At 44.2% G+C, this 22,923-nt stretch overlaps 1 protein-coding gene across 10 annotated transcripts in view; it reads left to right on the top strand.

Annotated features, from left to right (window-relative positions):
* The window catches only part of RREB1 (ras responsive element binding protein 1), a 132,089-nt gene that overhangs the window by 62,033 nt on the left and 47,133 nt on the right, over positions 1–22,923 (top strand). For 6 of the 10 annotated variants that reach the window (XM_025999397.2, XM_025999396.2, XM_072729183.1 and 3 more), the window contains exons 3-6: positions 3,595–3,718; positions 4,347–4,559; positions 9,540–9,629; positions 10,925–11,088. In XM_025999397.2, the coding sequence (XP_025855182.1) occupies positions 4,389–4,559; positions 9,540–9,629; positions 10,925–11,088 (425 nt within the window). In that variant the 5' untranslated portion in view covers positions 3,595–3,718; positions 4,347–4,388. Of the gene's footprint in view, positions 1–3,594; positions 3,719–4,346; positions 4,560–5,563; positions 5,821–9,539; positions 9,630–10,924; positions 11,089–22,923 lie in introns of those variants that run through there. The other 4 variants (XM_072729182.1, XM_025999398.2, XM_072729181.1 and 1 more) reach the window with 2 other exon arrangements.

Genomic DNA, 22,923 nt, shown 5'->3' with positions numbered 1-22,923 from the left:
AGAATGGGCTCGGTGACTTTTATTTACCTTGTTTATTGTCATTATTTGATTGTTGCTATTTGCAGTAGTGGGGCTGATGTGTAGGATGGTATCAGGGAGCAAAGGAAAGACTGAAGATACCAAGACTTTTAATATCCATAAAGAAAGGGATCCCTGGGTGGCGCAGCGGTTTGGCGCCTGCCTTTGGCCCAGGGCGCGATCCTGGAGACCCGGGATCGAATCCCATGTCGGGCTCCCGGTGCATGGAGCCTGCTTCTCCCTCTGCCTATGTCTCTGCCTCTCTCTCTCTCTCTCTCTCTGTGACTATCATAAATAAATAAAAAATTAAAAAATAAATTAAAAAATAAAAAAATATATCCATAAAAAAAAACGTGCTTTGTACGCGGACTTTACGCTGTTCAACTTCGCTTTCAACTTGGGCTAGAAGATTTTAGCCCAAGACTTCTCAGCTGATGGCAACATCACTTGATCCAGGACTGGATCCCTGAGATCCAGTCTCAGAAGGTTTAAGTTTGTTAGTTAGGGTTATAACCCCAGTAGAGTCTGGGGTTGGGCGTGGGTGGGAAAAATTAACCAGTACTGGCCAACCGGCCTCTGGTTAGCTTAGTGCATAGATGTGCCTTAATGCTAAGGCAGATTTTTTTTCCCCCGTAACTTGGGATGATGAGCAGCCTTATTTACACCAGGTCCTTTCTCTTCTTTCCTGTCTCATACCAGGTCCTTTCTCTTCTTTCCTGTCTCATCCTCCCAAAGGGAGGACTCCGGTATAAGACACAGGAGTAAACCAGAGTCAAAGCCTATAATGGCTCCTTGGGGCTGGAATGGGTTGCTTCTGAAACAGCTTTTCAGGGGTGACCCCAAAGACTGTGCTCTTCTTTTCAAATAGTGTAGCTTTGGGGTTCTTTTTACAAATTATACTTTCTGATCAGAGATGAGAAGTCTCTATTAAAAAAAATAGATTGCTGCCTATATTTAAAGTAGGTAAAGAGGGGCGGCCTGATGGCTTAGCAGTTTAGTGCCGCCTTCAGCCCAGGGTGTGATCCTAGAGGCCCGGGATCGAGTCCCATGTCAGGCTCCCTGCATATGGGGCCTGCTTCTCCCTCTGCCTATGTGTCTGCCTCTCTCTCTCTCTGTTTTTAATAGATAAATAAAATCTTAAAAAAAATAAAGTAGGTAAAGAAAGGAAGTAAATGTAAGTGACCCTGGCGTCATCAGTGGGTAGTGTCACACTTTACACTTCCATCCCAAAGGAGGAAGTGAACGTAGCAAATGTCTTCCTGTCCAGACAAAATGGGAAACAACAAGTTTGCATGGCTTTTCTTCTTTTCCAACTGGGATAAGTCCTTGCAGCCTTCAGTCCTTACGTTGTTTAGCTATTACGGCGATGGCTAGCTATTATATATTGAAGACACGGAGGGTGCTTGTAAGAATCTGTTTGATGTTTTAATGACTAACAAAAATTCTTACTAGTAATCGGGCTCTGTTACATGAATATATATGTATATATTCATGTAACTAACATATATGCATATATTCAATATATTCATGTAAAAAATATATACATATATTTTGCTCTTCAGTTCGTGAAGAGCAAGCCTGCTCATGGGCCAGGATGACCCAGAGATCCCTGAGCGTCCACCCTGGACCACAGGGTGGGGGGATTTGTCATCACTTATCAGGGTCCATGCACCTAGGAGGGGCTGCAAAGGTCATGGCTTGGGTCTGCCCTGCACAGGACCAGGCTTACAGGAGTGGGGGTCCTGGATGAGCTGCCCGAGCCCTGACCACAGCCTCCTTCCCTGGCCTGGGGCAGCAGGGAGGCAGCCCTGACCCTGTGGAGCCGCGAAAGGGCTGCAGGAGCTGCCTCATGGGCATTTATTTATTTATTTATGAGAGACACAGAGAGGGAGAGAGAGAGAGAATGGCAGAGACCCAGGCAGAGGGAGAAGCAGGCTCCCTGCAGAGAGCCCGACGTGGGACTCGATCCCGGGTCTCCAGGATCACACCCTGGGCTGAAGGCAGATGCTCAACCGCTGAGCCACCCAGGCGCCCCTAGAAATGCAGTTAGAAAGAAATCATGTGTGCATGTGTGTATGCCCACTTACGTGTGTGTGCTTGTGTCTCGTGGTTTTTCCTAGAGAGAAATCTCCCAAATAAATTTTCAGAGACCGTTAAAAACAGGAAGTTTGAAGCACAATTTTTAATGGTCTTTTAGAATGGCAAAACTTCACCGAAGGATAGCAGTTTGTTTTTTCTTCTTGAATTTTGGATATAGCTCTTCTCTCTGTGTGGGAAAGACGCGTGGGTTACGCCCAGGTCAGTTGTCTTCAGTTGTGTGTTTCTGCAGCTAATCCATTCACTCACCATTTGCAAACCCGTTCTAACCATACCTTCAAAATGCCTGTCAACAAGGAAGGCACGTTTTATCTCTTGACTAGAAAAGTACTGTTCGTGAGACTCCCTTTGGCTCTTTGTGTTTTGTTTTTTTTCCTTTGGCTCTTTGGGTAAGATTTTAGCCCAAGACTTCTCAGCTGATGGCAACATCACTTGATATATCCCCAGGCTTTTCCTGCTCTGCTGCTGGACACATTTGTAGCTGCTCTGGGTGTTGCCATTTGTCATATCCTAGGTCACATCCCCTGAAGTTGGAGGAGGAAACCACAAGAAATCATGTTCTCTCTGGTGGTGGTTCTGAGCGTTCGCTTGGCCGCTGAGATAATGAGCTTGATCTTTGACTACAAGTCCAGTTGAGGCACACTGTGGGATCATAGGATATGTGGCTTACAGGCAGGGCTTTGGCTCTGTATCTTCCCAGATAAAATGAGGGAAGTAGTTTACCTGCAGCCTTTATTTCTGGCCCCATATATAGCCACGGAAAGGTATGGAACTAGTAAAGCCTGAATGGCCATGAGCCCTGGTGTTCCGTTTGGTCATTCTGTTCATCTGACAAGGTCTGACCTAATACCTTCTAGACCATGATGAGACTTCCGGGGAGTTCCTTTCCTGCCTCCCCTTCTGTCAATTTTAGGTAGAGGCCGGAGGAGGGGTCAAGTAGGAGTCTGAGGGATCCCTGGGTGGCGCAGCGGTTTGGCGCCTACCTTTGGCCCAGGGCGCGATCCTGGAGACCCGGGATCGAGTCCCACATCAGGCTCCCGGTGCATGGAGCCTGCTTCTCCCTCTGCCTATGTCTCTGCCTCTCTCTCTCTCTCTCTCTGTATGACTACATAAATAAATAATAAAAAATAATTTAAAAAAAAAAAAGTAGGAGTCTGAATACTTTTGGGGGTCGGGGGTAGAGCATGTAGGAAAACTCGATGTGGGTGTAAATAGGAGCTCCCAGAAAATAAAATACCACAGAATCGTTTTGGCTGTTGGGAGTGAGGGTGACAGCACTGTAGGGAACATGAGTTAAGGTCGAGAAAACAACCACAGATTGTGGTTTTGGAAGAAGACGATGACTTAAAATCACCTCCCTTTTGTGTATTCTGGTGAATATAGTGGCCTGAGATTACGACAGATACATGGTTTCAGTTTTTTCTTCACTAAGGGAGAAGGCATTCACTGAATCTTTTTTGCCCTTTGCTTCCCTTCCAGTGTCAACAAGTGATACAAGAGAAGAAAAAAAAGAAGCAAACGCAGACTCCCTTCCTACTCATCGTGGATGATAGCTATAGCAGGGGAAAGTCTCATAGTGTATCAGTTGGGGCAGAGAATGGAGGTAATGGGCAGTGGGGGCTGGGTTTTTCTTCTGTCCACTTTCTGGGGTATAGGCACATTACTTACCTGTATATTTTAAGAAACAGTCTTTTTTACGTTGCTTTGAAATTTGGTTATGACTCTGATAAGATTGGCTTCTCAGTTGTCTTACATAATTCGGCACCCCCCTGTAAAATCACTGCATTGCAGCAGTGGAGTTAGGGAGACTGGACGATTCCTCATCATTAGTTGTTAAGTCTAGAACATTCATGTAGTAGTAAATGAGTTAGGTTATGAGGAGGGTGCTGGCCAAATGTCAGCTCCCTGGGCTTCCTAATTGTTGGCTTAGCCTTTCCTGCTCTGCCTAATGAAAGATTAGGGGAAGCCAAGAGACCTGCGTCTGCTGGTTTTGGGGGTTGTGTCGGTGCATACGCTCAAAAAGGAAGCAAGGTTATCAGTCTCGGTATGACAACGCCTCATTTACATGAAAGCTTAAGTCATTTTGGGCACAAGTATCAGCTTGAACTGAAGAAGGAGGGCTTTAGGTGTTTTGACCTGACTTACGGTTATGGTAGCCATGGCCAGCGCCACCTGGCTCTGACAGAGGCTAAACTTCGCAGTGATCAACAGCAGCAATTTCCGATTTTCAGTTCTATGGCAGAGGCTTCTTAGAAGCTTAAACCCTTGACCCAATGACGTCAAGTTCGCCCGTTGGCTTGGAAGGTTCAGACTTGTCTTCCGTCAACACCATGATGTCAGCGGTAATGAGTGTAGGGAAGGTCGCCGAGAATGGCGGGAGCCCCCAGAGCACCAAGTCCCCCATGAAGCCTCCAGGACCAAATCGGATTGGCAGAAGGAACCAGGTAAGCTTTTGTGCGCTAGCTGGTGACGTCTGGTGGCTTCACTCTATGAGAACGTTGGGAGAAGGATGTTCGCTTGAGCCCCAGCTTCCTAAGCCAAAACCCTGGACGTGCTCAGAACTAAACACATTCCGAGAGGCTTCAAGAGTGAACTTTTCAGGGCTTGTGTCAGTTACCTTTCATGGAGAAAATTTTCTCTGCTGTGGTGTCAATATTGGTGGAAGCATCCTTCTCTGTCCTGTAATTTGATTTGATTGCAAGCTTTCTTCACGTGATGGCCAAGGCAAAGAACTTGACTTACTCTTCTGTGATGTGGTTCATTTCCTTATGCAGCTGGTTAATTGGATTGTCAAAACTGCCTCCTTGATTTTTTTTTTTTTAATTATCTTCAGATTAGGTAGCAAATAAGTACTGGTTTTGCTGGATCTCCCTTTCAGCTTTCCACCCTTGACAAAGCACAGAATTTGATTCCAGAGAATTCCACCTAAGATGTGATTTAGTCCTCTTGAATTTTTAGTGGGGTCGGAGGAGTGGGAAGGAGTGAATGGGTGGGCCAGGATTGGAAGGATTAATTCATATGTTAACGAAAGTCCGTGTCTTCTCCATTGGGAAATAAGATGGATCTTTTAATTAACCTACACATGCGGCACTTGAAAAGTTGTCGCTCTTCTGTTAGCAACACCTTCAACGAGACTCAAGGAGTGAGGCAGAAGGTGAGTAGTTCTCATTTCTTCTCTGAATCCATGTAATCTCCATTAATGACTCCACATTTTGTTTTTGGTCTAACTTCCGGAATGGCCTCATACCAAATCCCCAGGGGAAGAGACAGTCTTCTGAGTCAGTCTCCATACCAGGAATGGATGGGAAAGTAGTAGACCTGTTTTGTGAATTCATCTTCTATTTTATTGATAATCCTCCAGTGACTATCCTTTCTACAGAATTATCTGAGCACCATCTATGATGGTTTTCTATAAATTCTTAGAAGTAAGATATTAATGAAGGCTTTTGATACAATTGTCCTCCAGGAAGAGTCATCCCAGCCCTAAATACCTCCGAAGCATAGGGAAAGGTCCACTCATGTCTTCCTCGCGGCTGAAGACTTGGCAGGTTTCGGTGATGACGTAGGGTTGGAACATTGATACTTTTTCTCTCTCTTTTTTCCCTTGTCTCTGCCTGCCTCTCTTCCTATGGGTACCTGAGAAAATACTCAGCCTGTATGACTGTGGCCTGAGTCAAGAAGGAGTGCTAGCTCTGGGAAGAAAAGGTTTATTTCCACTCTCACATGACTGTCCGTCCATCCATCTATCCGTCCATCTTTCCATCCATCCACCCATTTCACATTATATACTTCCGGCCAAGTGTGGCCCCGCATGTCAGGCATTTCGGGATGAACAAGATCCATAAGGTCACTGTCTCCTCATCCTTCTGTGTTTGAGAAAGTGGCATGGGTAGTGACAAGCCCAGCATTTCCCCTGCACAGGTAGAGTTGACCCAAGTCCAGGCTCTGGTCCCTTCCTGGTGGTTCAGAGACAGTAGGTAGAATGAGCCATAGAGTGTGACCAGTAGCGCCTCCATCCCTGCATGGTAAGTGGGGAGACTCTGCAGGCAAGCGGTGCACATATACCTGACCTGAGCCATTCCCATCTACTTCCCGTGTCCTCTGCGGTTCCTCAGTGCACTGGGTTAGTGTTTGTGAGGGCGGTCTGGGCCAGAGGGAATATGGAAAGACAGCACATTGAAAACACTAAAGTGTCTGGGGAGAGAGAGTGGATCATCCTTACCTGTGAGTGGACGAGGAAGGCTGCACGCGGGAACCCAGAGAGGAGTCCCTTCCGCACTTAGCACCGAGTTCCAGGACAGATTAGCCACAGCCGGACGCCGACAGGGGTGCCAGATTGTTTCATTATGGAATGGTTAGTTATCACATTAGCTGCTAATTTTATCTGTCAGCTCAGGAAGTCTGCTCCTTCCACCCGCACAGCCGCAGTAACTGGATTCACAGTCCTCCAGCAGGGCTGCTCTCTTTTCTGTTGGGTTTGGTTGTCAAAATTAAATCTGAGCCCAGAGATTTATTTCTCCCAGACCATTGTGGATTCTGTAGATCTGCATTCGGGCCTGCAGCGTACCACTGCCAAGCCTCAGAGAAGGTTTGGATTCTGGTTCGTGATAAACCCTGGACCCAGTGCCAGATAGCTCAGGGAGCTACTCAGTATGTCTAGTGTCTACGTCAAAGTGAACGCAAGGTGGTTTGGGTTTTGGGTTTTTTTTTTTTTTTTAAGATTTTATTTATTTATTTATTTAGGCGAGAGAGAGCACGAGTGAGGGGGAGTGGCAGAGGGAGAGGGAGAAGCAGACTCTCTGCTGAGCAGGGAGCCAGATGTGGGATTTGATCCCAGGACCCTGGGATCATGACCTGAGCCAAAGGTCAACCTCAGCCGATTGAGCCTCCCAGGCTCTCCCACCAGATAGTTTTTTAAAACAGCCTCAGGAGGCTGGCCACATGGATGCCTGGCTTTTTAACATTTATTGACATCTCACTGATGAATCTTTCTTTAAAAAAAGTTTTTTTTACTGAATTATTCTTACTGTTTTAATAATTTAACAAAAATACTCCTGAGACTAAGCTTGGGCCCAGGTAGGAGACATCCCTCATTATTATAGTGAGTGTTCTTCTTTTGTTATGAATACTTTCGTTTTTGGTGTTTCTGTCCGATGGTTCTCAGCCAGCTCCATTCTGACCAGAGCCGGAAAGGCCAAGAAGGGGTGGCTTCATGCACATCACACCCCTGCGAGCTTGGAAGTGCATGGGTGCCCGGATGAGACTGTCCAGCGCTTTTTAACTGTCCCTGGGCTAATCAACTTTCTTAGACTTTGTATCTGTAATTTCTTTTAATTTGGGGTTGAAAAAACATGTAGTATCTCATCCTCAGACCCAGTGCCACGGTTTAGAAAAGCATCTGTACTGCTTACAATGAGGCCTGCTAGACTTTGCAGAGGAGATGGAACCCCCATGCACACGACATCCAAGACGTCCTCATGCATTTGCTCCACCCTGCCTGCTTTATGGTGCCATTTGTTTTATAGTCTTTAGGGTGACTTGTATTTTCATCATGTCTCATGAGCCAGCCACAAGGGTGTTTCCTTTCTGTTAACCTTGGGGTGACCCCCCCCCCTTTTTTTTAAATCAACTTCTGTAGCATAGTGGCTTACAGCATGGGCTGTGGGGCAGCTGGCCTGAGTTTTACTCCTCGATCTGCTGCTTAACGGTTCTCTCATTTGGGACAGGGTACTTGCCTCTGTACCTGTTTCCTCATCCAGAAAATGGGATCTCTAACAGCGGTTGTGAAAAAAACTGACGTTTCCAAGTGTGAAGTTTCGCTCCTAATAAGTGTTTGAGGATGGGTATGATTTGCAAAGAACAAAAAGCACATTCAAAGAGTACAAACTAGTAAAAAGAGGTCTTGCTGAAAGAAGCCTGAGGGTCCAGCCTTAGAGGTGGTGCCAATCCCCTCTCTTGGGCTTCCTGGTCTCACACTTCTATGCCCCTGGTGTCTTCCACAGGCTGCATTCTTGTGGCTGGGGCTTACCACGGTGCTCAGCACAAGCCTAGGGCTACAGGAACTTTCTTTTTTTTTTTAAGATTTTTTTTTTAAATTATTCATTTGAGAGCAAGAGCATGAGCAGGGGGAGAGGCAGAGAGAGAGGGAGCCCCATGCGAGGCTCCATCCCAGGACCCTGAGATCATAACCTGAGCCCAAGGCAGACGCTTAACCAACTGAGCCGCCCAGGCACCCTTACGTGAACTTTCAGTTCAGGTATTCATGATCACCTCAGGGGTTGACTTAGTCACCCCAAACCTAAGTATATATGAGCAATTCCCGGGCTGCTTATGAAACAAGTAGATTTCTGGGGTACAACCCCATCCCCCGCCCCCAGTTGGATTCAGCATGTCATGAGTCTGATTTAGAAACCCGTAGTTCAGAAAAGCTGTCCAGATGATTCTGCTGAGCAGCAGGAAACCCACTGATATCCATCTCTAAGCACCTCGGTTTCAGATTCCTGGGAAAGGTGTCCAAGCCTTGATCCTGTTGGTTTTGGGGATGAGGACACAGACCGCAGTGCTTAGGGTCTCTGTGGGTAAGGAGGCACATCCAGGGCAACTCTCTAAGAGTGAGTTAGAAAGAGGAGCCCATAGCCTGCGGCTAGTGAAAGAACTCGTTCTTTTCCATAAAAAAAGGTAAAAATCTATTGCTTGAAGGAAGTCTGTCCCACGTGTTTTAAGGGAACGTAAAATGAGCCACCTCGCCAAGTTGTGAGCTGGTTCTTTTGTCACCGTCTGTGGAAGTCTTTATTTTGGGTTGTCGTTCCTTGTCCCAGTTTGGAGAAAGGCAGCATTCTTATTCTTATTCATGACTTAAGAGTGGTGTCAGGCAGGTGCAGGCAGCAAGTAAGAGGGTCATGTTGATGCCTGTTGGGTGCACAGCTGGGCACTGAAGCCTTGCACTGTTGGGAGGGTGGGGTTTTGTTAGGAAAACTGTGCTTGAGGCCCTCAACGAGACCAGGTTAGAAAATCGTGACCGGAGCCACCTCGGGGAGAAATATTCCATTTTCAGCTCTGCAGAGACTTGATCCTTGATTTTTTTTTGCCATCGTTGCTGATTGATGAAATGATGTTTAATAAAAACACTAATATTTATTGAGTACTTCTCCTGTACCAGGCACTGTTCCAGTGCTTTACGTGTGTTAATTGATTTAGTCCTCATCACACAATGCACTGTGGTAGGTGCTGTTACTTTTCCCATTTTATACATGAGGAAACAGGACAGGACCGTGACTTACCCAAGCTCATCCCCAGACAGGCTCTGGAGCCCATGCTCTCAGCTGATTTATTGCTATGGCTCTTGAGACACCTGTCATCAGAATAAGAGGCACGGGCGTAACTGTGAGTTGAACTTGATTTTGCCTTGTATTGTGTCTTTTCAGGAAACGAAAGAGGAGAAGTCTTCCTATAACTGTCCCCTGTGTGAAAAGATTTGCACTACACAGCATCAGCTAACTATGCACATCCGTCAGGTTTGCTGCCAATTTTATATTTCTGTTTGAAATCGTTCTTCATTAAGAGAGGGCGATTTGATCTTAGCAGATGAATTATGTCTGTGCTCAATTTAGATTGAATATTTTAATAATCTTGAGGGGTGGTTTTTTTCTTTATTTTTTTTAATTTTTTTATTTTTTTAAGGGGTGGTTTTGAAATCTGTGAGAGATTCGCAGGTCAACACAGAATACCTTTTCATACTTCAGCAAACATCTTGCTAACTGACCCCATAGAACAGAAGACCTTTCCTCGCGTGTGACTTGTCAGTTTGAACCAAGTCTCTTCACAGTAACAGTGAGATTGTAGATGAAGATCCCTATCCTATATTGCTATAAACTTAGGTCCTGCAGCAGGGAATTTGTTTGGGATTTTTTTTGGCTTCTATATTAGGACATTTACCTCTCTCCCCTGCCTGCTATGGTAGATTCGTGACAACGTATGGATGAATCTAGAAAAACGAAGGATTGACTATGTGTATTTGGAATGGGAATGGATGAATTTTTGTTTTAATTTTTGTTTTCATCGTGTTACATCATGTAAATGCCCTCCTTAATCTCCACCCTCTATTTCCCCCCCATTCCTCCTCGCTCCATAACCATCAGCTTGTTCTCTAGAGTCAAGAGTCTGTTTTTCTATTTGTCTCTCTCTCTCTCTTTTTCCCCTTTGCCATTTGTTTTGTTTCTTAAATTCCACATATGAGTGAGAAGGTTTGACAGTATTAAAATCATGAGTAAATAACATCGTTTAGTAGCTTGGATTTGGCTAGAAATGTTCCTTCTTAACATGTGTCAGAGGCCAGATCTCTAAACTGTGCAGGTTTCAATTCTCTTTCTGACAGCAGGGCCTGAGTCAGCAAACTGGAAGAGTAGACATGGCCTTAATGGGAAGACCCTATTTCACGGTAGTTTCGTAGTGGAGGGTTCTTCTCGTGTTAACATATGTGGTCAGTTAATTCTCTGTGTGTCTCTCAGAAAGACCTGCGAAGACTCCACCTCTCCCTGAGCCTTGCACAAGTGTTGTTCAAAACTGGAACCCGAAAGTGGAAGGAGATCATACAAAATAGTTATTTGCCTGTGTTCCTGACAGATTTTTGACTCTTGGGAAGATATTTAAAAAAGAAACATTAAAATATCAGAGAAGCAGTACTGGGGTTTTTTGTTGTTGTTGTTTGGGTTTTTTTGTTTGTTTTTATAAAGCTCTGAATTTGCATTTCATAATAGCCAAGTTTTGACCGATCTTCTTAAGTGACCACTGTGATGATTGCTTTCCACAGCATAACACAGACACTGGAGGGGCCGACCATTCGTGCAGCATCTGCGGGAAGTCGCTGAGCTCGGCCAGCTCCCTGGACCGCCACATGCTGGTACACTCTGGCGAGAGGCCGTACAAGTGCACCGTGTGTGGCCAGTCCTTTACCACCAATGGGAACATGCACAGGTGGGTGAGGATGGCCTTTGCCTGGTAGCTGGGATCTGCAGGTTGACAAAGTAGAGTGGCCTCTGAGCCACCAGGGGACTTGCCTAGAGGCTCAAGAGCTCTTGGGATCTGTGGGCTGTGTGAAGTCGGAGATGGCTTTGGTTGCTCATCTCTCCGGTGAATTGGACATGTCTAGCCATGGAAAACTGAAGTACCTGGGCGAGGTCTTTGGCCTTTGGGGATCTTCAGGATGAAACACAGAGTCCTTTCCCCTCTGCCAATTGGAGCTTCTTTGTTTGGGTGCCAGGGTGGGCAGCTTATCAGATGTAGAGGAAGCCCTGAGGAGTAGCATAGTAACCCTTGCCTCTGAAACACTATTTGCATATGCCTACCAGATTCCCTGCAGCTCTTCTCCTTGCGAAAAATTTCTGGGGCCTTTGAATAAATAGTTAGGTGGCCTGGTCTTGGGAACTTCAGGATAAGATAGGATACAATGAAGAAGAGAAAGAAGATCTGATAAGTGTCAGGAATTTACTTCCTGAGGGAGAAAGCAGCTCGCTCAGAAGTGGGAGAGAGCCCGGTGGTGGGCATATTAAAATTCGGCAGGGGGGGGGGGGGGGGACAAATGAGTAGGAAATATACTTTGTAGAAAAATTACATAGGTTTGGAGGGTTTAGAGCAAAAAGACTTTTTTTTTATGCTTGTTTTATTTTTCCCACATTTTATTTTATTTTATTTTTAAGATTTATTTATTCATGAGAGAGAGAGAGAGAGAGGCAGAGACACAGGCAGAGGGAGAAGCAGGCTCCATGCAGGGAGCCCGATGTGGGACTCGATCCCAGATCCTGGGATCATGCCCTGAGCCAAAGGCAGACAGACGCTCAACCACTGAGCCACCCAGGCGTCCCTTCCCACAAACATTTTAAGGAGCATCAGGACTCTAGGGAAGATGTTTTAAAGAGACTCAGAAAATTTCAACTTCTCAGAAAATCAGACTATTTTTATTTTTCCATATTCCCTTCCAGGTGAATTTTTAAAATTGACCAACTTTTTTTTCTTTTTTACACATTTGTTTCAAAAGAAAAGTTGATGTAATTATTGTGAAATTGACACTTTACTATCTAGCAACACTACAATGAGGTGGGCCGGTTTATTCCACCTGAAACCATTTTGTGGACCACTGACGGATACCTGGGACACACGGGCATAGTGGCGAATCTGGGCTCTCGGAATTAGGCCCCTAACGGCAGACCTCAGCTCTGCCACTTGTAAGTTCTCCGTTCTTGAGCAAGTTACTTAACCTTTGTGCTTCGTTTTCCTCTCCACCGAAACGAAAAAAAAAAAAAAAACACCTCTCCACCGAAACGAGGTTTTTAAGTAGCATCCACGTCATTGCAGAGGGCTGAGGGTTAGGGGATAATGAGTTTTGCACACAGTCGAGGCACCCGGTAAGCACTCAGTGAACGTTATCTATCACTACTGTTTGCATTTCTAAGTAATGCCGCAATAATCCTAAGCCTGTGGATTTCTCAGTCTGAACTCCTGGGAGTGCGGTATGGTGCGACTTGAGGAAAGATACCAGCGTGTTAGAGATGTTTTTACAAAGTATTTTGCTTTTTTTTCCTTTGCATATATATTTCGGGCCTCTTTGCCCCTCACCTCCTCCCAGGGGCGTTTTTTTGAGCACAAAGAAGGAAGTGAATAAATGCCATCACCGTGGCTTAATACCGTATTTTACACCCTAGCTTTTTGCTTTTTTTTTTTTCCCCAGCATGATCAGCCTGGTTGTATCATTTTGCCTTCTGTTGCCATTTTGTTTTGATTTTGTTTTATTTTTATTTGTGCTCCCCCCCGCCCCCAACACACACACCTTTCAAGAAGTCCTTTGTCCCTTACATACTTGCCCTCTCAAAATCTGGTCCTAGAGGCCTATTCTCTTCTTGGATGGTTTCCCTGCTTTCTCTTCCTGAGACCCATGCTCAGCGGAACTTCCCATGAGTCAGCCCTAAATTGGGAGGGGGCAGGAGGGCACTAGTGTGATGTACCCTCCTTGGGGCTGCTTTGGCCCTAAGCACTCATTGCTTAAGATCCTCTGTGAGACATCCCTGGTCTTGAGCTAGTCACTCCTGATTGGGGACATTGCCATTTTGGGAGAGCCTCTTCTGTGATCGAATATGACACATGTCAAGCATATCTGTAAAGGTCATAGTCATCCTTCTACAGTGATGTATCAGACAATGCATCTTATTAATACCCAAAGCTAAAGCCGTGGTGTATTATGCATCAAGCACTGGGCTTGATACTTGACTTTTTTTTATTTTTTTGCACCTTTATGTGATATGATTCATATGCCCTATATTTCATCCATTTGAAGTGTACAGTTCAATGGGTTTTAGTATATGCACAGAGTCCTGCAGCAGCTGTCAGTGCTAACAGTCAATGTGAGATCATTTTTATCACCCCAAAAAGAAACCCCATACCCATCAAGCAGTCACTTCTCATTACTTCCTACCCTCCAAGCCCTTGGAAAATACAAATCTACTTCCTGTCTTTCGTGACGCATTTCTTTACTTACCATTACGTTTTCAAGATGCATCTGTATTGTAGCAGTATCAGCACCCCATTCTTTTTTATTGTCAAATAATAGTCCATTGTATGGATCTGCCATATTTTATTTATCTCTTCATCAGTTGGTGGACATTTGAGTCCTTTCTACTCCTTGGCTATTAATGCAAAATGCTCCTGTGTATATTCTTCTCCATCTTTTAGTGTGGGCACATGTTTTCATTTCTCTTGGGTAGATACTTCAGAGTGGAACAGCTGGGTCATGTGGTAGCTCCGTGTTGAACATTCTGAGGACCTGCCAGACTGTTTTCCAAAGCGGCTGCATCATCTTACATTCCCACCAGCAGCATATGAGGGTTCCAGTTTTTCCACGTCCTTGCCAACACCTGCTACCGCCTGTCTTTTTCATGACAGTCATCCTGTTAGGTGTGAAGTGGAATCCCATGAGTTTTATCATTGTAGTTCTTACATGTAAGTCTGTGATCTGTGTGAGTTAATATTTAGGTAAAGTGTAAGGAAAGGGTCCAAGTTCAATCTTCTGTACTTTGTTGAAAAGACTTTTCTTTCCCCCTTTGAACTGTCTGGCCACTCTTGTCAAAATTCAGTTGACCATAAATGTAAGGATTTATTTATCTACTCTGTTCTATTCCATTGATCTATATGTCTACCTTTCAGGCCTAGCATTGTATTGACTACTATAGCTTTTTGGCTAAGTTTTGAAATTGGGAGGTGTCAGTCCTCCAGCTGAGGTCTTTTTCAAGACTATTTTGGCTACTCTGATTTGCTTGCATTTCCATATGATTTTTAGGATCAGCTTGTCAATTTCTGCAAAAAAAGATAGCTGGTATAATTATAGACATTATAAGTACATATAAAGTACATAGATCAACTTGGGGGTATTGCCACCTTACTAGTATTAAATCTTTGGACATGGGGTATTCATTTATATCCATTACATCTTAATGGATTTCTTTTGTGTGTGTGTGTGTGTTTAAAGATTTTTTTTTTAAGATTTTATTTATTTATTCATAGAGACACATACACAGAGAGAGAAAGAGGCAGAGACACAGGCAGAGGGAGAAGCGGGCTCCATGCAGGGAGCCTGATGTGGGACCCTATCCTGGGTCTCCAAGATCATGCCCTGGACTGAAAGTGGCACTAAACTGCTGAGCCACCTGGGCTGCCCCCTTTTGTTAAAGATTTTATGTATTTATTCATGAGAGACACATAGAAGCAAAGACATAGGCAGAGGGAGAAGTAGGCTCCCTGTGGGGAGCCTGATACAGGACTTGATCCCAGGACCCCGAGATCATGACCTGAGCTAAAGGCAGACGTTCAACCACTGAGCCACCCAGGTGCCCCTCAACTGTGTTTTCACAGTAGTTTTCAAAGTGTAAGTTTTATATTTCTTTATTTTAAAGGCTTTTATTTTCTTAAAGATTTTATTTATTTATTTGAGGGACAGCACATAAGCCAGAGGAGGGACAGAGAAGCAGACTCCTCACTGAACAGGGAGCCTGATGCAGGACTCAGTCCCAGGACTCTGGGATCATGACCTGAGCTGAAGGCAGACACTTAACCGACTGAGCCACCTAGATGCCCTATTTATTTCTTTTTTTTTTTGGGGGGGGGGGGTGGCAAGCAACTTTTTAAAGATTTATTTATGTATTTATTTGAGAGAAAGAGTGGGGGGAAGAGCAGGGGGAGAGGCAGTGAGAGTCTCAAACAGACCCCCTACTGAGCATGGAGCCCAAAGTGAGGCTTGATCCCATGACCCTGAATTCATGACCTGAGCCAAAATCAAAAGTTGGACACTCAACTAACTGAGCCACCTAGGTACCCCAAATTTTTCATTTATTTTGTTAATTTATTCCTAAACGTCTTACTCTTGTGGTATTGGAAGCGGAGTTGTTTTTTGACTGTTCATTGCTGGTGTATAGAAATACAACTCACATTGTGAACCAGCCTTGTTTCCTGCAGCCTTGCAGACCTGTTTATTCATTCTAGCAGTTATTTTGTGGATTCCTTAGGAGTTTTCTGTATACATGATCATGCCATCTGCAAACAGACAGTTGTGCTTCTTCCTTTGAAACTAATCTGGATGCCTTTTATTTATTTTTCCTGCCTGTGAGCCCTGGCCAGCCCCCTCCAGGACAGTGTTAAGTGGAAGTGAAGAAAACAGACACCCTGGTCTTATTTTTGATGTTAGGGAGAAAGCATTCAGTCTTTCCCCATTAAGTATGATGCTAGTTATGGGTTTTTCATAAATGCCCTTTATCAGTTTGAGGAAGTTCTTTTTAATCCCAGTCTACTCAGCATTTTCATCAAGAAAGGGGGTCAGCTTGCGTCAAACACTTTTTGGGCATTTATCGAGATGGTCCGGTTGGTTTTGTCCTGTCTTCCATTCTGTTTTGGACCTTAAACGAACCTCATTCCTGGGATGGATCCGTTTGGTCACATTGTACAGTCATCTTCAGATGTTGATGGGCGTGGTTAGCTAGTATTTCATTAAAGAATTTGTCTACATTCAGAAGAGTTACTGGTCTGCCATTTTCTTGTTGAGTCCTCGCCTGGTTTTCATGCCAGCCTCGCAGAGTGAGTCGGGAGGTATTCCATCCACCTCTGTGTTTTTTTTTAGAAGAGTTTGTTGGTGCTCATTCTTCTTTATGTATCTAGTAGAATTCACCAACAAAACCACCTTGGCTTCTTTTTCTGAGAAGTTTTCAGATTGCTAATTCAACCTCTTGTGATAAGTCTGTTCACATTTCTGTTTCTTCCTGAGTTCCTTTCAGTCATTTGTGTCTGTTCTAGGAATTTGGCCATTTTATGCAAATTCTCTAATTGGTTGGCTTCCAGGTTGTTCATAGTTTCCCCTTCTTGTCTTTTCTGTCTGCACGGGGAGTAGCGATGTACTCTCTTTCATTCCTGATATTAATAATTTGAGTCTTCTTTATTTTTTTCCTTAGGCGGTCTCGCTAAACTTGATTTGTCAATTTTATTGGTATTTCCAAAGAAACAGTTTTTGGTTTTGTAGGTTTTCCCCTGTTGGCTTTTCTGCTATTTCATTAATTTCCCACTCCACACATTATTATTTCCCTCCTTCTACTTGCCTTGGGATTAGCTTGCTGCTCTTTCTCCAGTGTTTTAAGATAGAGGATATTGGATTGAGAACTTCTTTTGTAGGCGTTTACAGCTACAAGTCTCTCCTTAGGCATTTGCTTTAGTTGCATCCCATAAATTTTTGTATGTTAAATGTTCTCATTCATTCACCTCAAAGTACTTTCTAGTCTCCAGTGTGATTTCTTTGCCCCATTGGTTATTTTGGACTGTATTGTTCGGTTTCTGTGTATTTGTGAATTCCCAAATTTCTTGCTGCTGTTGATATTCAATATCATTCCATTGTAGTTGGAGAACATACTTTGTATGGTTTCAATCCTTTGAAATTTATGGAGGCTTGTTTTATGGCCTAGCATATGGTCCGTCCTGGAGGACGTCCCACGTCTGTTTGAGACGAACCTGTGTTCTGCTGCTGTTGATTGGCATGTTGTCTAGAGGTGCTCTTAGGTTGAGCTGGTTTATACATTGTTCACATTTCCTACTTCCTTATTGATCTCCACTTACTTTTAGGCACTCTACCTGTAAGGTTTGTGGGATTATTATCCCATTTTGCAGATGAGGAAACTTGCTTAGGATCAAAGTAACAGATAAGGCCAAGATTTGAATGTCAGTTGTTGGGCTTGGAGACCATGCCTTTAACTACTATCTGAGAAATAAAATTGGTATAATGCTCATGTCATTTTGTATGTTAGAAAAAGCATCCTTTCACACCTCCCCCACCCTCCACCCCCAAAACAATTCCATGTTGTTGTAGAGCATTGCACTTGACCCTTGAACAATGCCAGGGGTTGGGGTACCTACTGGCCTAAAATCACATAAAGCTTTTGGCTCCCCTAAAATTTAACTGCCTGCTGTTGACTGGAAGCCTTACCAACACATAAACATATGTTGATTTACATATATTTTGTATGTTGTGTTATATACTATGTTTTTAAAATAAAGTAAGCTATAGGAAAAGATGTTAAGAAAAATCATAAGGAAAATACATTTACAATACTTTACTGTATCAAAAAAAAATCTGTGTACAAGTGGACCTGTGTAGTTCACACCCACATTGTTCAAAGGTCAGCTATATTTTCAACGTTAAAAGTATTACCGCCAGCTTACTAGCATGGTACGCTCTATTTGGTGAGCATAGAATAGCTTTTTATTAGATTTGCAATGGTGTTGTTTAGGTATACGTGGATAGATTTAGAAAAGATCTTTAGCTTTTTATAGCACAGCTCCTTGATACCTTCCTAAGGTACATTTCTTATTTGTGAACAGTGGATATTGGAGTTGTTTATAAATTCTTACTTACAATTTTTTTTTTTTTAATAAGCAGGCCTTAGGGATATTTGTGCTAATTTTGGGATTTTAGCACCAACTGAAACTGATTTTACATGTTGTGAGTCCCTCTTGATTTGGAGAAGACGACTAATTGTTTCAGGCCCAGTTCTAGTCTGAATTCTGCAGAACTTTGCAGGAATCTCTTAATATGTCTATAGTATAACAAAATGGCATAGTAAAACCTCCCTGAGGATTTATGCTGAAATGCAGTAATGTTTGTGGAAGCATTCCAGAGGATAACAGTGTACCATGAAAATGTCTCAGGTGGAGGTATTTCTAAGTTTGTATTGTTAGAGCCAAAAGCACCCTTATGATCATCACTGAGCTGTGTTCCACTCCTAGCTGTGTGACCCTGGAGAAGTTGGGGTTTTTTAGAAACTAGTTATTATTATTTTTTAAAGATTTTATTTATTTATATGAGAGAGAAGAGAGCATGAGTGGAGGGGGAGGAGCAGGTGGAGAGGAGAGCAGACTTCCCACTAAGCAGAGAGCCTACTGCTGGGCTGGATCTCAGGACTCCGAGATCATGACCTGAGCTGAAGGCAAATGCTTAACTGAGCCACCCAGGCGCCCCTAGAGAAGTTGTTTGACCCCTTGTGTCTCTGTTCATCTATAGAAAGAAGTGATACCTGACCAGTGTTATGGCAGCATTGTGGGGATTCATGAACGAATACATGAATGAAACACTTAGGAGAATGTTTGTGAAATCAGTGGTCACCAGTATTGCTGTTGCATGTGCCACGGAGGGACCATATACCAAGTAAACATTCCTGTAATACCAGAAAACAAATCAAGAACTTGCTTTGATTTTTGTTTTCTTTTTTGCTGTACTTAATCTAGTTTGTTCATTCTTCTCTTCCTTCCTTCCTTCCTTCCTTCCTTCCTTCCTTCCTTCCTTCCTTCCTATTCCATTTATTTATTTATTCATGGGACACACAGAGAGAGAGAGGCAGAGACACAGGCAGAGGGAGAAGCAGGCTCCACGCAGGGAGCCGGATGCAGGACTCAATCCCAGGACCACAGAATCACAACCTGAGCCAAAGGCAGACGTCCAGCCACTGAGCCACCCAGACATCTCTAAATCTAGTGATTTAAATAACAATTTGATTATTTGAGCTTATTACAGTACATTTCCTTGGCCTTTTCTGTAGAAAATCACAAATAATGAGTTAAAAAGAGCATTTAGTTTTTGGTAATCATTCATGATCATTTCCACCTTCATTTGTTGGTGAAACTGTACTTTAAAAAAAAAATTATAAAAATGTTGAACACACTTACAAAAATGTGGTAGGGAGAATGGAGTTAGATTTATTTGTCCCAGCGGTTCCAGAACCTGAGACTCGAATGGTGAGCTGTGATCTCTCCTAAGCACATACCTGTGTTTCATTAATCAGGGGCCAATGGGGCCCTGGGACATGTGTGTGCAGGAATTAAAAAGAACAGTGAAAATCCAAGTTCTGGTGAGCTGCATCCTCACTCGGTTTTCAGAGCATGGAAGGAAGTCCATTGACTGTGAGTTTGTTACCCAGAATCGAAGTTCTCTTCTTCCTCCTTTCTCGTTTTCCTTCAGCTTCTCCTGCTTCCCAAGGATCAAGGAGAGGCCAGGAGCTAACCAGTGGGGTGATCAGAGACCCTCTGGCCTGCGTTTCCCCATGCGCCTTGGGCGCACACGCCACCCCCACATGCCCTGTTCTGCCTTGTTGACAATCTGTTCCAGGCCTCCCTTCTCTCCCCCGAGGTGTGCAGATTCAGTAGGACCCTGCTAGGATGTGATTCCCTGTGCTAGGGCTTTCTAGAGCCATTTTGCCAAGGCTTGATCCTACAAGGCCGGTCTGATGCACAATGTCAGTTAGGACACACGGGTCACCTTTCCTGGGCCTCCTGCTCCCCCCACCTTCCCCACTGCTCTGAAGGGCATCTGCATGTGCAGAAGTGATGTGGATCTCCAGTGTGCACAGTCTTCCAGATAAGCCCTGCCTTCCTGGTATTTACTGTTGAGTAGCGTGCTGCAGGGAGCCTATGTGGGCTCCCCCCCAAACTCTGGCTGCAACACTCAGAAGTCCTCAGTGTACATCTTGCAACCCAGACCCCAGGAACTAGATCTTTTTCAGTTTCAGGTGGTTCTTAACTGCCATCCAGGCACTCTGTCGTCACCCACTTCGTGAAGCAACCCTCTCCCTTTCCTTTGGCTACACTAGTCATTTCATGAGGATGCACCAGTTATCTCTGTTTATGAGGCTAGCCAGTCTTCTGTAGAGTTTCTTTTATCTTAGTTTTAGGAGAAGACCCTTAACACCCCCAAGCAAAAAGGCTTTCTCATCTATTATCAGATCTCGTGGAGTTGTTCAAGCTGCCACTTCCCTGTTTGCGGACTCTCATGTTTTTGAGGTTTGGAAATCCTTCATCCCAAACCATTCTAACCACAGCCGAGTTCCCGGGCAGAATAATAGGCTGTATCGAGTGCAAAACATGTATCACGGAAACATCACCGTGGCTCCAGCTTTTAACTTCCCAGAACTCTTTTATCAGTTGCTCCCATGTTGAAAATTTGGATTGAGCGGTGCTTGTCTTCCAAAACAAACTTGGGAAACTGAGCCAGAAGCACGCCTGTTGGGAGAGCTCAATGTAGGAAAAAGGGCACTGAGCTTCGCAATTGGCAAAACTTTCCAGAAAGCGCTGAACTTCATAGCTGTGAAGAAGCGATGATATTTGAAAGAGAAGAGTGAAATGGATCTCCTTTGGAAGAAATCCTACCTCTGAAATGGGTGTTTCTCGTTTGCCAGACCGTAATTGCCTTGGGAAAATAGGAAATTAATTTCCACTTTGCTCCTCATTTTACAAACTGTAGACCTCTAAGCTACAAAGAGAGTCGTGGAGTATGTGTTACGTTACAGACACGCTGAAGACCCCGGCAGGAGCAGCCTTTCCTAACTGGCTTCTCCAAAGAGCAGGGCTGTGTTCTCCTTTCGCCGTGTCGTGGAAGGGCGAACAGGAGGCAGGGAAATCCCTGGAACATCATCTAGTTGTTTTGGCACAGGCTTTCTTTCCTGCTGCAACGGGCATGACTTTTTCTGTTGCTAAGAACAGGAGACATAGACTGGGAGGATGCCGTTGGATAATGGACAGTCTTCAGGAACAGAGGCTTATGTGTTCCTATTATGCTGGAAGAAAACGTTCACTGCACAGAAATGTGACCTGCTCCATGACAAATGAGCCCGTGGAGGCTCTGAATTTAGCACACTACTCTCAGATGCTTAGGCGGGGCCAGCCCTTGGCATGCACAAGTGAACTTGGGTATCTGAACAGGTGGCCAGCATTTGAGGACAGAAGGAGCAGAGGTAGGACAGTGTCTTGGAAGGGGACAGTCACTTCTTTACCCTCAGAGCCCAGCAAGGGGAAGGGCCCTGTGAACCTCTCTCACAGTAATAATGAGTTTCTAGCTATTTCTCTAGAGTGGAGGTGGGCGCTCAGAGGCTCATCAGTTAGTCACACCTGCAACAATTCTTAACCACCAGGTATGCGCTTCCCTGACATTCCTACGAAGGAAGGAAGATGTCAGGTGACACGGGAAGAAAGAATTTCTAGGATAAAAATCCATGGGTCACCCCACTCAGGACTCTGTAAATTTTTTTCTATTTAAAAGAAGGAAATGGGGCAGCTGGGTGGCTCAGTCAGTTGAGCATCCAACTCTTGATATCAACTCAAGTTGTGATCCCGGGATTGTGGGATAGAGCCCCGAGTTGAGCTCCACGCTGGGGGTGGGGCCTGCTTAAGATTCTCTCTCTCTGCCCCTCCCCCTTCTCTAAAATAAATTGATAGACAGAAGGAAAAAGTGATTATATAATGACATTTCAGTTCTCTAAAGCTGAGTATTTTTCCCTTGAGAGGAAGACAAATCAGAAGAAGATCTCTTTCGGGGATGCTCAGAAATCTTAACACATTCAGTTCCACTTAGAAGATGACAGATGTTCTGTGACCACATGTGCAGCTGTCTACACGGATAGTCGAGGGGTTTGTGGAGATTTTAATGATATTGTACGCAGTCAGCGTAATGGGAATGTACGAGGCATGCTGGACCGAGGAACCTCATGTTTGGTGGTGTTCGGTGAATACCTGGCGGTTTCATGATGATAGGACTGGGGTATTGAGGCAGTTTTCATCTGTCTTCGTGCTATCTGCACTGAAATAGTCAGACATACTTCGACTATCATCTAGAAAGCTTTTCTTTACCCCCGGCCACAACTTTTTTCTTTTCAACTAGAAAAAAACCATCATGTAACAATACTTCATTCCCTGATCATGCGTCTTAACGTACTTTGCCTTCTCCTTGAGAGTCCACATCATTAAGAAGCTCAGAATCTTCCCCTCGAGAGTCAACATTCACAAATCTATGTATCACAGCAAATTGTCTGACTTCCCTGTGTCTCCCTGTAGCATTATTAAGCTTTCACCAACTGAGTTTATTGTTTGATTATATTTAAATGCTTTTAGCCCTCTCTTTACATCTCATTGGCTGAAAGCGAAAACTGTATGCCTTTACTTTAAATACCGTAGTGGTTTGTACAAAAGTGGCCTCTCCGTGTGTCCTCTGAGAGCTCTTCCTTCCTCTCTGGCTGATGCCGATAAAGGATGCTCTGCAGAATGGGAGAGAGAGCCTCCGTTTCTTCATCTTTAATGGGCAATGTTCCGCTCTCAAGAGTTTGTTATCATGAGTATTAAATGCTGTAATATATACCCAAGCCCTTGGCTCACATAAGTGTTGGATGAATTGTGGTTCCCTTCCTTTCTCTTCTCCCTTAGGAAACTTTTAAACCCCCAATTCCTTCTGTGTGTTCATAAGCATGT

This window comes from Vulpes vulpes, chromosome 12, assembly GCF_048418805.1.
Source record: "Vulpes vulpes isolate BD-2025 chromosome 12, VulVul3, whole genome shotgun sequence".
NCBI classification, from domain to species: Eukaryota; Metazoa; Chordata; class Mammalia; order Carnivora; family Canidae; genus Vulpes; species Vulpes vulpes.
Note: the sequence above shows the minus strand (reverse complement) of the source record. Positions and strands in the feature narration are given on the sequence as shown.